Source organism: Misgurnus anguillicaudatus, chromosome 14, assembly GCF_027580225.2.
Source record: "Misgurnus anguillicaudatus chromosome 14, ASM2758022v2, whole genome shotgun sequence".
In the NCBI taxonomy this organism is placed as follows: Eukaryota; Metazoa; Chordata; class Actinopteri; order Cypriniformes; family Cobitidae; genus Misgurnus; species Misgurnus anguillicaudatus.
In genome coordinates, this window is record NC_073350.2 from 32,618,968 (window position 1) to 32,631,160 (window position 12,193).

General features: G+C 39.3%; 1 protein-coding gene across 10 annotated transcripts in view; it reads right to left on the reverse strand.

Annotated features, from left to right (window-relative positions):
- The window catches only part of camta1b (calmodulin binding transcription activator 1b), a 375,185-nt gene that overhangs the window by 57,685 nt on the left and 305,307 nt on the right, over positions 1 to 12,193 (reverse strand). For all 10 annotated transcript variants that reach the window (XM_055183906.2, XM_055183913.2, XM_055183908.2 and 7 more), the window contains one exon: positions 1,537 to 1,608. In XM_055183906.2, coding sequence (XP_055039881.2) covers positions 1,537 to 1,608 — 72 coding nt within the window. The remainder of the gene's footprint in view (positions 1 to 1,536; positions 1,609 to 12,193) is intronic.

A 12,193-nucleotide genomic window follows, 5' to 3' on the forward strand; every position in this document is an offset into this window, starting at 1 on the left:
TGGACGGATCAGCGCAGAAAGACAGATGGACGGTTCAGCGCAGAGATACAGATGGATGGTTCAGCGCAGAGAGACAGACGGATCAGCGCAGAGCGGCAGACAGATCAGCGCAGAGAGACAGACAGACGGATCAGCGCAGAGAGACAGACAGACGGATCAATGCAGAGAGACAGACTGAAGAATCAGTGCAGAGAGACAGATGGAAGGATCAGCGCAGAGAGACAGACAGACGGATCAATGCAGAGAGACAGACTGAAGGATCAGCGCAGAGAGACAGACAGACGGATCAGTGCAGAGAGACAGACGGACGGACAGATCAGCACAGAGAGACAGACGGGCGGATCAGCATAAAAAGACAAACGGAAAGATCAGCGCAGAGCGGCGGACAGATCAGCGCAGAGAGACAGACAGACGGATCAGCGCAGAAAGACAGACAGACAGATGGATCAGTGCAGAGAGACAGACGGACAGATCAGCACAGAGAGACAGACGGACGGATCAGCGCAGAGAGACAGATGGACGGATCATTGCAGAAAGACAGATGGACGGTTCAGCGCAGAGATACAGACAGATCAGCTCAGAGAGACAGACAGACAGACTGATCAGCGCAGGGCTGCAGACAGATCAGCGCAGAGAGACAGACGGAAGGATCAGCGCAGAGAGACAGACGGACGGATCTGTCTTACTGTAACTCTCTGCTGTCTCACCCCTCATGCTCCATAACACTCCCTAAAACTGAACATCTTGCCTTTCTACACACAGACATGTACCCACAAATAACAGACTATCAACTGTTTATGCATAACTACTCATTTTTACTACTTTACTAGTTATCCAGGGAAGTGGACTAGCTGGCAAGTCACTGTTTTCTGTATGTAAATGACACAGTGTGAAGCACCAGCTGACTGAGGGCCGCCTGAAAAGTGTTTTCAGAGAAACCTTTTTTCAAGGTCACAAACCTCCACTGATGTTACATTCAAAACAAGACACATACTCCTCGCCTATAGCTCATCTCCAACTCTGGATTATTATTTAACTTCAGGGGTCTCCAAACTAACATTGAAAGAACCAGTTAAAGAACCGTTTCCCCTTTCCTGCAACAGAAAGGCTCTCTAGATGTTATAGAGCCATACCAATAAATAAATAAATAAATAAACCTTTATTTTTAAGAGCGCCCATAATAGCACACAAGTCCTTAAGAAACATCACACGCTCTCTCTCTGTCACACACACATCCTTCTCTTTCACATAATAATAGATTCTCATAACTGTATGGTGCTGATGTTTGAACCTGCCTTCTAGCTAAATAAATCTCTGATTAGATATCTCAGATGTTTGCTCAACAATAGCAAGATTTCATCTCTCATAGCTAAAATGAGCATCTCTGGCTGCAAATACAACCTGACAAATGTTTTTATGCCTTCAGTTACATCTAATGCCCTCTGACTGTTCTTGCGTTTAACACACAGAAGAGATAGAGAGAGAGAAAGAGCGAGAGAGAGACATACAGTAGTGATTGTTAGTGAGTACTCTTACCTGTAGCAGCCAATAACAGCGGCGGTGAAAGGTGGGAATGATGGAGGAGTGGACATAGCAGCCGTACAAACACTGAAACAAAACACAAAACAAATATTACTTAAACAACTGTCTCTCAAAAGTTGGATCAAAACGTAATAAAAGACCACCAAGTTAAAATATCACATGTGAACACATTTTTAGTATGTCATTCACAACCAAGCTCTAATATCAAAAATTATGCAAAAATTGACTTGGGATACACAGAAGTCTGTGATCTCCTCTGCTATATCCATCACTTATGTTTACACGCACTATTTTTTTTTCAATCCGACTGAATTTAATCTGATTGCCGATTACGACAGCACAGTTTACATGCACCCTAAACATTGCAATCTGATTAAAATGTTTGTTTACATGTACATTCTATATAATCTGAACCAAACGTCTGTGCAAGCGCACAGCCAGGGTTGCCAGATTTGCTTAACAAAACCAGCCCAATGGACATTCAAAACTAGCCCAAAATCAGCCCAATAACTATTCACAGCACAAATACCAATAACTAATAAACAAAAGCCTTTCATCTTTAACCCGCAGAAAAAAATAAATGGCCTGAAACAGTTTAAAAGTACCCCAAAGAAGTCAGCTTGAAGCAGAGGAATTGGCAACGCAGTGCACGGCATCTCTCGTCGAGTTCACGCTTTATCTCTGAATAAATGTACAAGGTCAAATTGAAGAAAGTTGTTCTTAAAGTGTATGTTGCAGGTTAACCACCACTGTCGATTAATGGGTACATAAATCACTCAAGATATGTGTATAATTTTTAAAATGTCTCAAAAATGGTCTTAAAGACCACTTTTTTTACGTTTTTGGTATAAACGGTTTTTTTAACGCAATTCTGCGATGACGTCACGTTGGGGAGAAGTGGAGACAGACTCAGCCAGAGCCATAGAGATAGATGAGACATTTATTGCTGTTTAATACTTACGTATATAATTTGGAAATCATATATACATCGTAGGAAATATATAATGTGTTATACTGCAAAGTTACCTTGCTAATTATTATTTATGATATATGTGGAGATAAATAAAACTTCGCAAATCTGCTGATTTGATCCATTCATGTCCTGACCACCAGGCTAGAGATTTTTAAACATCCTTAATCCACACTTACTAGTCTATCAAATAATATCTCAAATATATTGTTTTGTGAAATAAAAGGATGCTTTGTTATATTGTTTATGCGATTATAACGAATCACACGATCATTTTATACGCAGCAGCAGTCAGCAGCTGCAGCACACTCGGATCCGACCGCATACATACTGTAATAAACAGGCGTTCGGCGGCTTTTTACATCACGACAGGCTATGCCATTTGAGGAGGAACCGCTCATTGATCACCGTATTTTTATAAATCCTGTACATGTTTGGACCTGCCGAACAGGTTGAGCACTTTTATATACTTTATTGAGCAGAGAGGCTGCCTGCACAGTTTGACCAGCGGGCTGCGGGAACCGGCGCACATCACGCCGCCAGACGGTGTTGCTAATATAACTCGAAATGTATAACTATTATCAGATCGGCCCGGGAAAGTCCCGACTCTCTCGATTGCCATTCCGCTACTGGCTGTAAGAAAGTGAGTGCGTTTGGGTCGCTGGTCCCCGCGAACAGACGTGACGTGCTTCACTCACCTTCCAGGATTAGAGACATGCTGCCAAAACCGTTTGTGCTGAAGATCGCATAAAGTTACACCCATTTCAGGCAGGATCATGGACCACCTCAAGCCAGCATGCACGAGTATGTTAATTGTTTGTTTACTTTCTACACGAAGATATGTTAACCTTATGCTATCTGGCTGTCTGCCTATCTCTCTATACTAGCCTATCCATCTGTCTGTCTGTCTATCTATCTGTCTATCTATCTATGTATCTATCTATGTATCTATCTATCTATCTATCTATCTATGTATGTATGTATGTATGTATTTATCTATAATCTGCGCTATCAGAACTGTACTTTACTCGTCTTTCTATAGTCATTCTCAATGCTCTCAAGGCGGCTTTGGTCAATTCTCTCCCCAGCGTGACGTCATACAGTGCGTTGTGGGGGAAAGGAGAATCATTGCAAACCACTGTACTTTTTCATACTTTTTCGGGTTTTGTGATACCCAACAACATAAAATACAATGGATAACAGTCTAAATGTTTATTATCAACAAGCAAATTGCACAAATTCGTTGAAAAATTTTACCTGCAAAACGCCCTTTAAGAAGTTTTCAGATATTGGCAATGAAAGGCACAACGTTATTTTATTTCTTTACGTAATGTTATAAAAGACATGAATGCTGTAAAATGTACAGCGCCCCATTACCATAACAATGTGTGTTGCCATTGCCTTGCTATTGCATGTTTCTGTGCAGACTGATCTCACGAAAAGTCGTGTTAGAGTCATGCAAAAATTGATCAATTTATTCGTGTCCATGGCACGAAATTCAGCTTTTTCTATGCCTTGAGCACAAATTTCTTTTTCCTGACACTCACACACATTTCTATAAATAGTTTTTCGTGTGCATTGCACAACTTTTTTTTCATTTCATGTATCGTTTTCTCATAGTTTTTTCCTATTTTCTGACCTTTGTCGCTTGGGGTTGGTGTTGGAATCACTTTCTGTTACATTTTTAGACATCCAACCCCAACTCTTACACCAACTCCAGGCGAGAATAATTTTAAAAGTGGAAGAAAAACATGCAGAAACCAATACATAAAAGTACATCCTAACCCAAACCCCAAATCTAACCCTGACCCCAAGCGAAGCGACAATGATGTAAAAATAGAAAAACAATACATAAAATGAAACGATAAAGCTGAATTTGGTGCCATGGGCACGAATAAATTGCTAAAATTTTGCGTGACTGTAACACGACCTTCCGTGAGATCATGTTGTTTCTGTGACAAGAATCATATAAGATGTTAACTTAATAATAAGTTCATAATTCTTCTGCGCATGTGCACAAGGTATTTTTGCATCTGATTGAAAAAAACTATGATTCATTCGTTTACATGCATACTTCTCTCCTGCTGATCGGATAACAGATTGAACTACACCCCCCATTTCAATACGATAAAAATTTGCAACCAATCGACCTCAATCATATCATGTTTACATGAAAGCTTTTCAATCCCATTGAGCCATCAATACTATTACAAACGGATTATTTGGTTACATGTAAAATTAATAGTAATCTTATTAAACACAATGAGTGCTGAAAATTTTCATGAGGTAAAAAACGTCCCTGTAATAGTTTGCTAAAGCATTGCTAATTCCAGGGAACACATGCTGTTAAAAATAGATACTTTATATGTTGCTTTGGATAAAACTGTGCCAAATGCATGCACTATATTTCCTATGACCCATATATGTCCAGCATTGTTAGTAGACAAATTCAAGTAGTAAGAGTGTGATGGTGTTTTAACAGAGTTATATTTTTTAATTCAACTGAGCTTAAAGTGGCCATAGTTGTAGAAAGACATTATACAGTAAGTCACATCTCAAATCCGGTCTTTGTGTCCCCGTCAGCGATCTGTGTTTGGTATCAGATGAAGTTGTGTTGAGGTGTTTGGTAACCGTGAGATTAGCGGATGACATTATTTACCATCTGAGACTCAGACAGATGCCAGCGGCTCCACACGCTCAGCAATTAAAGCCTCATTAAATTCACACGATTAGATCAGAAGCACAGTCCTATCTGAGAGACGCTCCTACACACAGTAACATACTTACACATATACTCCAGTGCCAAGGTGCCTTTCAGATGGGTGTATCAGTGTTGGATGCTAATATCTAAAAAATTCCTACAGGGAAATATGAGTCCATTCCTCTTACAATTCTGCCTGTTTAGTAACATTTTTCAGGACACTGATATGTTGTTTTCATAAGATACGACAGTAAGCCCCAGAGAGACGTCTGCTGTTCGGTTCGTGTGCAGACGGTGGAGGGCATTCTGTCCCGTGACTTACAGACAGTTTAAATCTCCAGAGTCTGTCTTACTGCATGAACTTTTAATAATTATGAACTTTTAAAAACATTATGAAAATATCATATGCTGACATTTCTATAGTTCTGTATGCCAAGGACACAGAAAATCTATGAGGCCATGCTAAAACTAAAAAGAACTCAGACTTAACTTGTTAAACTATGCTGGAAAAATCTTAGGTGGGAAATTAATGAGACATAACATGAGAAACAAATTATTCTTAAATTAAGAACAAATCAAGAGCAAAGTTTGAGGGGTTGAGAGCAAGTCAAGACCAAGACTTCATCTTTTAAAATGTAAAAAAATGTAAATATGACGCTTTTACAATTTTTTTTACCTTTTACACACTGCAAAAAATTATTTTCAAGAAAAAATTCTTAGTATTTTTGTCTTGTGATCATGAAAAATATATATAAAAAATCTTAAATTAAGATGCTTTTTCTTGATGAGCAAAACGACCCAAGAAAATAAATCTAGTTTTAAGACCAAAAAAAAAAAATCAAATTTATGTGATTTTGTGCATAAAAAAAGCAAAAAAATTTGCCAATGGGGTAAGCAAATTTTTCTTGAATTTAGTGTTTAAGAAAAATGTTCAAGATCTTTAGCTTTCCCCATTGGCAGATTTTTTTTACGTTTTATGCACAAAATCACTTAAATTTGATATTTTTGATCTAAAAACTAGACTTATTTTCTTGGGTCGTTTTGCTCATCAAGAAAAAGCATCTTAATTTAAGATTTTTTATATTTTTACTGAAACAAGACAAAAATACTAAGATTTTTTTTCTTGAAAATCATTTTTTGCAGTGTATTATATTATAATTATATATGTTATAGCTAACGTATGTTTTTTACGTTTTGTTATAGGTCATATATTAAAAATCATAAAAAAAAGATCACATCTTGTATCCAGTATTCTGCCTACTGAAAACTCTAAATATTTTTTTTTATATTTTAAAAACAAAAGCAGTTTAAAATTGCAAGAGCAAAATGTTAATATTTTTGAACTATGAACATTGCACAAAAAAGTGCAAGTGTAAATAATCAACAAATGTATATTTGTATAGCACTAACTGTAATGCAGAGTTCTTAAACTGCTTTTATAAAGCATTTATAAAGATTTAACTTTCATAAATTGTTAATTTCAAGTAAACATATGCATGTAATCATACCATTTAGTCTTCTCCGAATGACTAACATTCGACATCATGTTGTCTTTTTCAATATTTAAAAAATATATAGGCTATAAACCGCCACCGTACACGACATTCGGACACAACTGTCGGAGTTCGTCCCCTAGTGGCAATCGTATGAATAGTCTGTCATTCTGTCAGCACAAAAGCCTTCCATCAACAAATATTCACCATATTGGAATAAATAAATGAATGCAAATGAATGAAACAATAAATAGCTATGCATATATGCCAAGTGTTACTAATAAAGTTAAACAAAAAAGGATTCATAATTTTAAATTTTCACCTTGCACACACTGTTTTGATTGAAACACACTAAAATAAATCACGTCCGGTCTGCGTGCACATGCGGTGTAGTCGCAACAAGTTTTTTTCCAAAGCTTAAATCAGATCCGAAATTACGCACTCGCAGATGGTTGGCACCCCACGCATCCCCTTTGTGACCCTTCTTCCAGTTTATTTGCGGTCATTTGTGGCTTAAAAGGTGGCATAAAAGTAACCATGCTGATTTTAAATCAGACAAAGATGACCGGCGCGCCAGATAAAGATGATTTGACCCGTGGGCCACCAGTTGACTAGTCCTGCTATAAGTCCTCTTAAAAAACAAGACGAGACAGAGCACGAATGCGATCGGGACCAAGCCAAGGGCAAAACATTTAAAAAGTAGTTTTAAGACACCGAATGAATTGGAGGTAAACACTTTATTAGCACATGTGTCCCCTGGAAATTTAACCCATGACCCGGGGGGCTGCTGGCATTATGCTTTACAAGATGAGTTGGAAACATCAATATCTCATACAAACATAAAGATTGCATGCACATCTATTTGTATAATAAAGTCTGAAATTGATAAATGTATAGTATTTGTATAGCTTTAGTATAAATGTAGTACAGAGTTTAACCAAACACACACATGCACACGCACGCACGCACTTACTCATCCAAATCTGTTAAACAGACAAGGCTAAAGATCTGTGCATGTTGAACAAATATGTGCTCATCTAAAACCTGCATTATCAATCTGAACTTTAACCCACATCTTCACTAAAAAAACCTCTTCTGAAACCAGAACCAAATACCATGAACACATTCAGAGACTCCTGAGCATTCAAGATGGAAATACAACTGCTGATCAACAGAGACACATCAGAGAGATGATGATGATGATGATGAAGAAGATGTGCATGGCCGTGTTGGTCACACGTGCACTTGTGTGCTGGTCACGTCTCCGCCCGAGTGAAGACATGCTGTCCGTGGATGTTAATGGCGAGCCGTCGTCAGGGCCGGGCGGAGGGCCAAAGGCATTAAGCAGAATCGAATTCCTCCAAACTAGCTTTAATCAGCAGGTTTTTAAGGTTGGGATTACTCTCTCGTTCTCTCTATCTGAATCAAGGTTAAAGCACACACCATTCAGTCAGTGAGAAATGCGATGACATCATGTCTATGTGTGTGTGTGTGTGCAGAATAAAATTATCATGAAATCCTGCATACTTTTCTGCCATTTGCATGATCATTTATTAAATATTTTCTACAATTTTCTATAAAAAATGCTGAGTTGTTTGAACCCATTCTTGGGTCAAATATCAAAATTTTCTGGGTTAAAGGTGCAGTGTGTAATTTTTAAAAGGGTCTCTTGACAGAAATGCTAAATAATATACAAAACTATATTATCAGGGGTATATAAAGACCTTTTATAATGAACCATTATGTTTTTATTACCTTAGAATGAGATGTTTTTATCTGGATACAGAGGATCCCCCTACACAGAAGTCGCCATTTTGTGCCACCATGTTTCTACAGAAGCCCTTAACGGACAAACTTTTTTTTTCTAAGTTGTCTCCGAAGATGACATGTTTGTCCGGTGGTGGCTACCGTAGCTTCTCTATAACCTCATTCACACAGACCTCTGGTCCCAGAAAATACCCGTAAAATTGCCAGACAAGGGTCTGTGTGAACAAAAACTCGTTCCGTTAATCTTCTGGGATCGTTGCCGGAAAGAGGACCTAGTCAGATACACGGGTAACCCTCTGTGTGAACAGAAGCCGCAACAATGCCATAAAGGGCGTGTCGAAGTGAGGACGTGCGCGTCATCATCACAACGCAAGTTTATGGTTCAGCTCCTTACAACGAGAGATAACGTGCATATAAACATTCACCACGAGAAATGTTGCAAACTAGATTGAAGCAGTTATCAGGAAATGATACATGAGATGCATAAACAATGACGCACGTGCCGTAGTGAGGACGCGCGTGTCATGGCAACATGAAGTTGGTTCAACTCTTTAAAATGAGGGATTTACAACATTCACGACGAGAAATAGCAGCAAACTGGACTGAAGCAGATATCATGTAAGTTAGCTTATTACTTACTGTGTTGAAACGGAGATCATTCAGCAGCATAAAAGAATATCGCGTCACGTGCTCATTTGAGCTATAATAAACGAAAATACCCGCACGTCATGCCAACAAGATAATATCGTTCAGCTCCTCAAAATGCGGGTTTTAAATGCATATAAACAATCACGATGAGAAATGTCTGAAAACTGTATCAAAGCAGAAATCAGGGAGCTCGTCAAATACTCGTACATTATACGTCACACCCTCACGTGTCTATACGGGAATTATCCGGGATGTGTCTGAACGCTCACACAGATTCCGGAAAAAGACTGTCTGTGTGAACAAACCAAAATCAAACTAATCCCGCAAAATACCCAGACACGTTTTACGTGTATTTTCCGGAATTACTGTGTGAAAAGGGCTTATGTGTTTCAAAAGCGAGGGGTAAGCAGTGAACTGAGCCATTGGTTGCAATTCGCAACTTCACCACTAGATGCCGCTAAAATTTACACACTGCACCTTTAATTTAACCCAACGGCTGGGTTTATCAGGGGTAAATAAAGACCTTTTATAATGAACCATTATGTTTGTATTACCTTAGAATGAGATGTTTTTATCTAGATACAGAGGATCCCCCTAAACAGAAGTCGCCATTTTGTGCCACCATGTTTCTACAGAAGCCCTTAACGGACAAACTTTTTACTAAGTTGTCTCCTAAGATGACATGTTTGTCCGGTGGTGGCTACCGTAGCTTCTCTATGTGTTTCAAAAGCGAGGGGTGAGCAGTGAACTGAGCCATTGGTTGCAATTCGCAACTTCACCACTAGATGCCGCTAAAATTTACATACTGCACCTTTAATTTAACCCAACGGCTGGGTTTATCAGGGGTAAATAAAGACCTTTCATAATGAACCATTATGTTTGGATTACCTTAGAATGAGATGTTTTTATCTAGATACAGAGGATCCCCCTAAACAGAAGTCGCCATTTTGTGCCACCATGTTTCTACAGAAGCCCTTAACGGACAAACTTTTTTTACTAAGTTGTCTCCGAAGATGACATGTTTGTCCTGTGGTGGCTACCGTAGCTTCTCTATGCGCTTCAAAAGCGAGGGGTGAGCAGTGAACTGAGCCATTGGTTGCAATTCGCAACTTCACCACTAGATGCCGCTAAAATTTACACACTGCACCTTTAATTTAACCCAACGGTTGGGTTTGTCACTTTATGACCCAACGCTGGGTTGAAAATAACCCAGAATTTTTTTTAAAGAATGTACTGCTTTTGAATCAGGGACAATAATTAAAGAAAATGTAAAAATGTGCCAAAAAGTGTGTGCACAAATGCAACGTGTAAATTTTGCACTAGTTGCAAAAAACAGCATTGCCAAAACAACTGTTAAAACTTTTCCCCCAGAAAACCAGCAGAGAAAAGTCTGTCAATTCTGTCCGTCCCTCGACGTGACTCAGGAATACGGATGCATATTGGCTTTTGTGTTTCTGTATTGCAGGACCTTTTATGCATCCTGGGCGAAAACCTAACACCGTCCTCTTTAAAAGTGACGCCTGGAGAAAGACGGCAACAGTGAGCGCACAGAAAAAGAGAGAAAGCCAGAGGCACTGTACTCATGTAAACACTTCTCTGATTAGAAAAGGAACCGGACGCTTCCTAAGGATGCAAGTCAGAAAAACCCCCGCTTGCAACAATCATTTTATCCTCGGGAAATTGCGTTCCAGCCTCAAGCACTGAATACTCGCATTCAAAACATCCTCTGGCTAAAAATCCTTCAGTCTGTCAAGAGCGTCTCTCTTTTATCTAATCGTACAGATGCGCTGCTCTCTTCCTCGCCCTCCCTCTTTCTCTTATCTCCCGCTGAGGGTGGATTTTTATCGGGCGGTGATAAGGGTCATCCTGAGGCGGGCGTGATTTGAGGCAGAGCCATTGACAGTCTGAAGAGGCACCAAACCAATCCCTGCTGATCGTGCAGACGTACAGTGAGCATCAGAGGAGGCCGAGACTGCTGATGAACGACAGATATGCTCTTTATTCTAACCTGCAACCTTTAAAGACATCTCTTCAAGTACAAGTGATGTACAAATAAGGTCATTTCGTGCCATTTCATATATGATGATAAAACAATGTCTTGACAGTACTGTATATATTTTTGTCGAATGGAGATATGATGAGAATATCAATTCAGGTCCCAGCTTGAGTCGTGTTGTATAAATGTGGTGTTTATATAGACCTCTCCTCCATACGGGGTCTTTATGAAGCCATCAGCTTCACTTGTGACCCCTCACGTCTCACCAGCCATTAATAATGCAGACATATCCAGATGAGGACGTTTCTTTAACTATATAGATGCATTACTTATAGATGGACATTAGTACTGGAAATACAGCAGAAATATTTTTTACGGTAAAGGTCAGTGATTTTCCATACTCCATGACTTCCTGTGGGAGCGCTGCCTGTTCACCTCACAGACCTTGACCTCCAGGATCATCATTGACTGAGCTGAATCGCGCTTCATTGGCGCTTGCTCCAAAACGAATTATTCTAGAATCATACGGGTGTCTGGGGCGACAGAAGCCCCGTGAGAATACTGTATGTGCCGTATGCTGTTAAGGAGAAAAAATGGTATCAACTCTTTTACCCAGAGCTGACGCTTCAGGTGGTCAATAAGGAAAAGCTCTTCTTAAATTCAGTTCAGCTATAAATCACAATTAACACATTCACAGGTCTGACCCCTAAATGATCTGTCTGCTGGCTAATATTCCCACTGCTGCCGCTGAAGAAAGGAATTGGACAAGAGTGCAGGCTGGAAAAAGAACAGAGCGGGAAAAGTAGGACGAGGAAACGATGAAGGGAGGACACTGGGAAAAGGCCAATATAGAGTAAACTGTGAAAAAAGTGAGCAAAATAAGAGCAGTTCACAGTAAACATGTAAATTGGCAGAAGATAATTGGGTAACAGTTTACTTGAAGGGGTGTTCATAAGACTGACATGACACCTTCATAATCATGACATGACACGTGCTATGAACATGAAGAAGATTTTTTTAATGCACATTTATGATAACTCTCATTGACTGTCATTTGTTCAATTGTGTCATTTTTG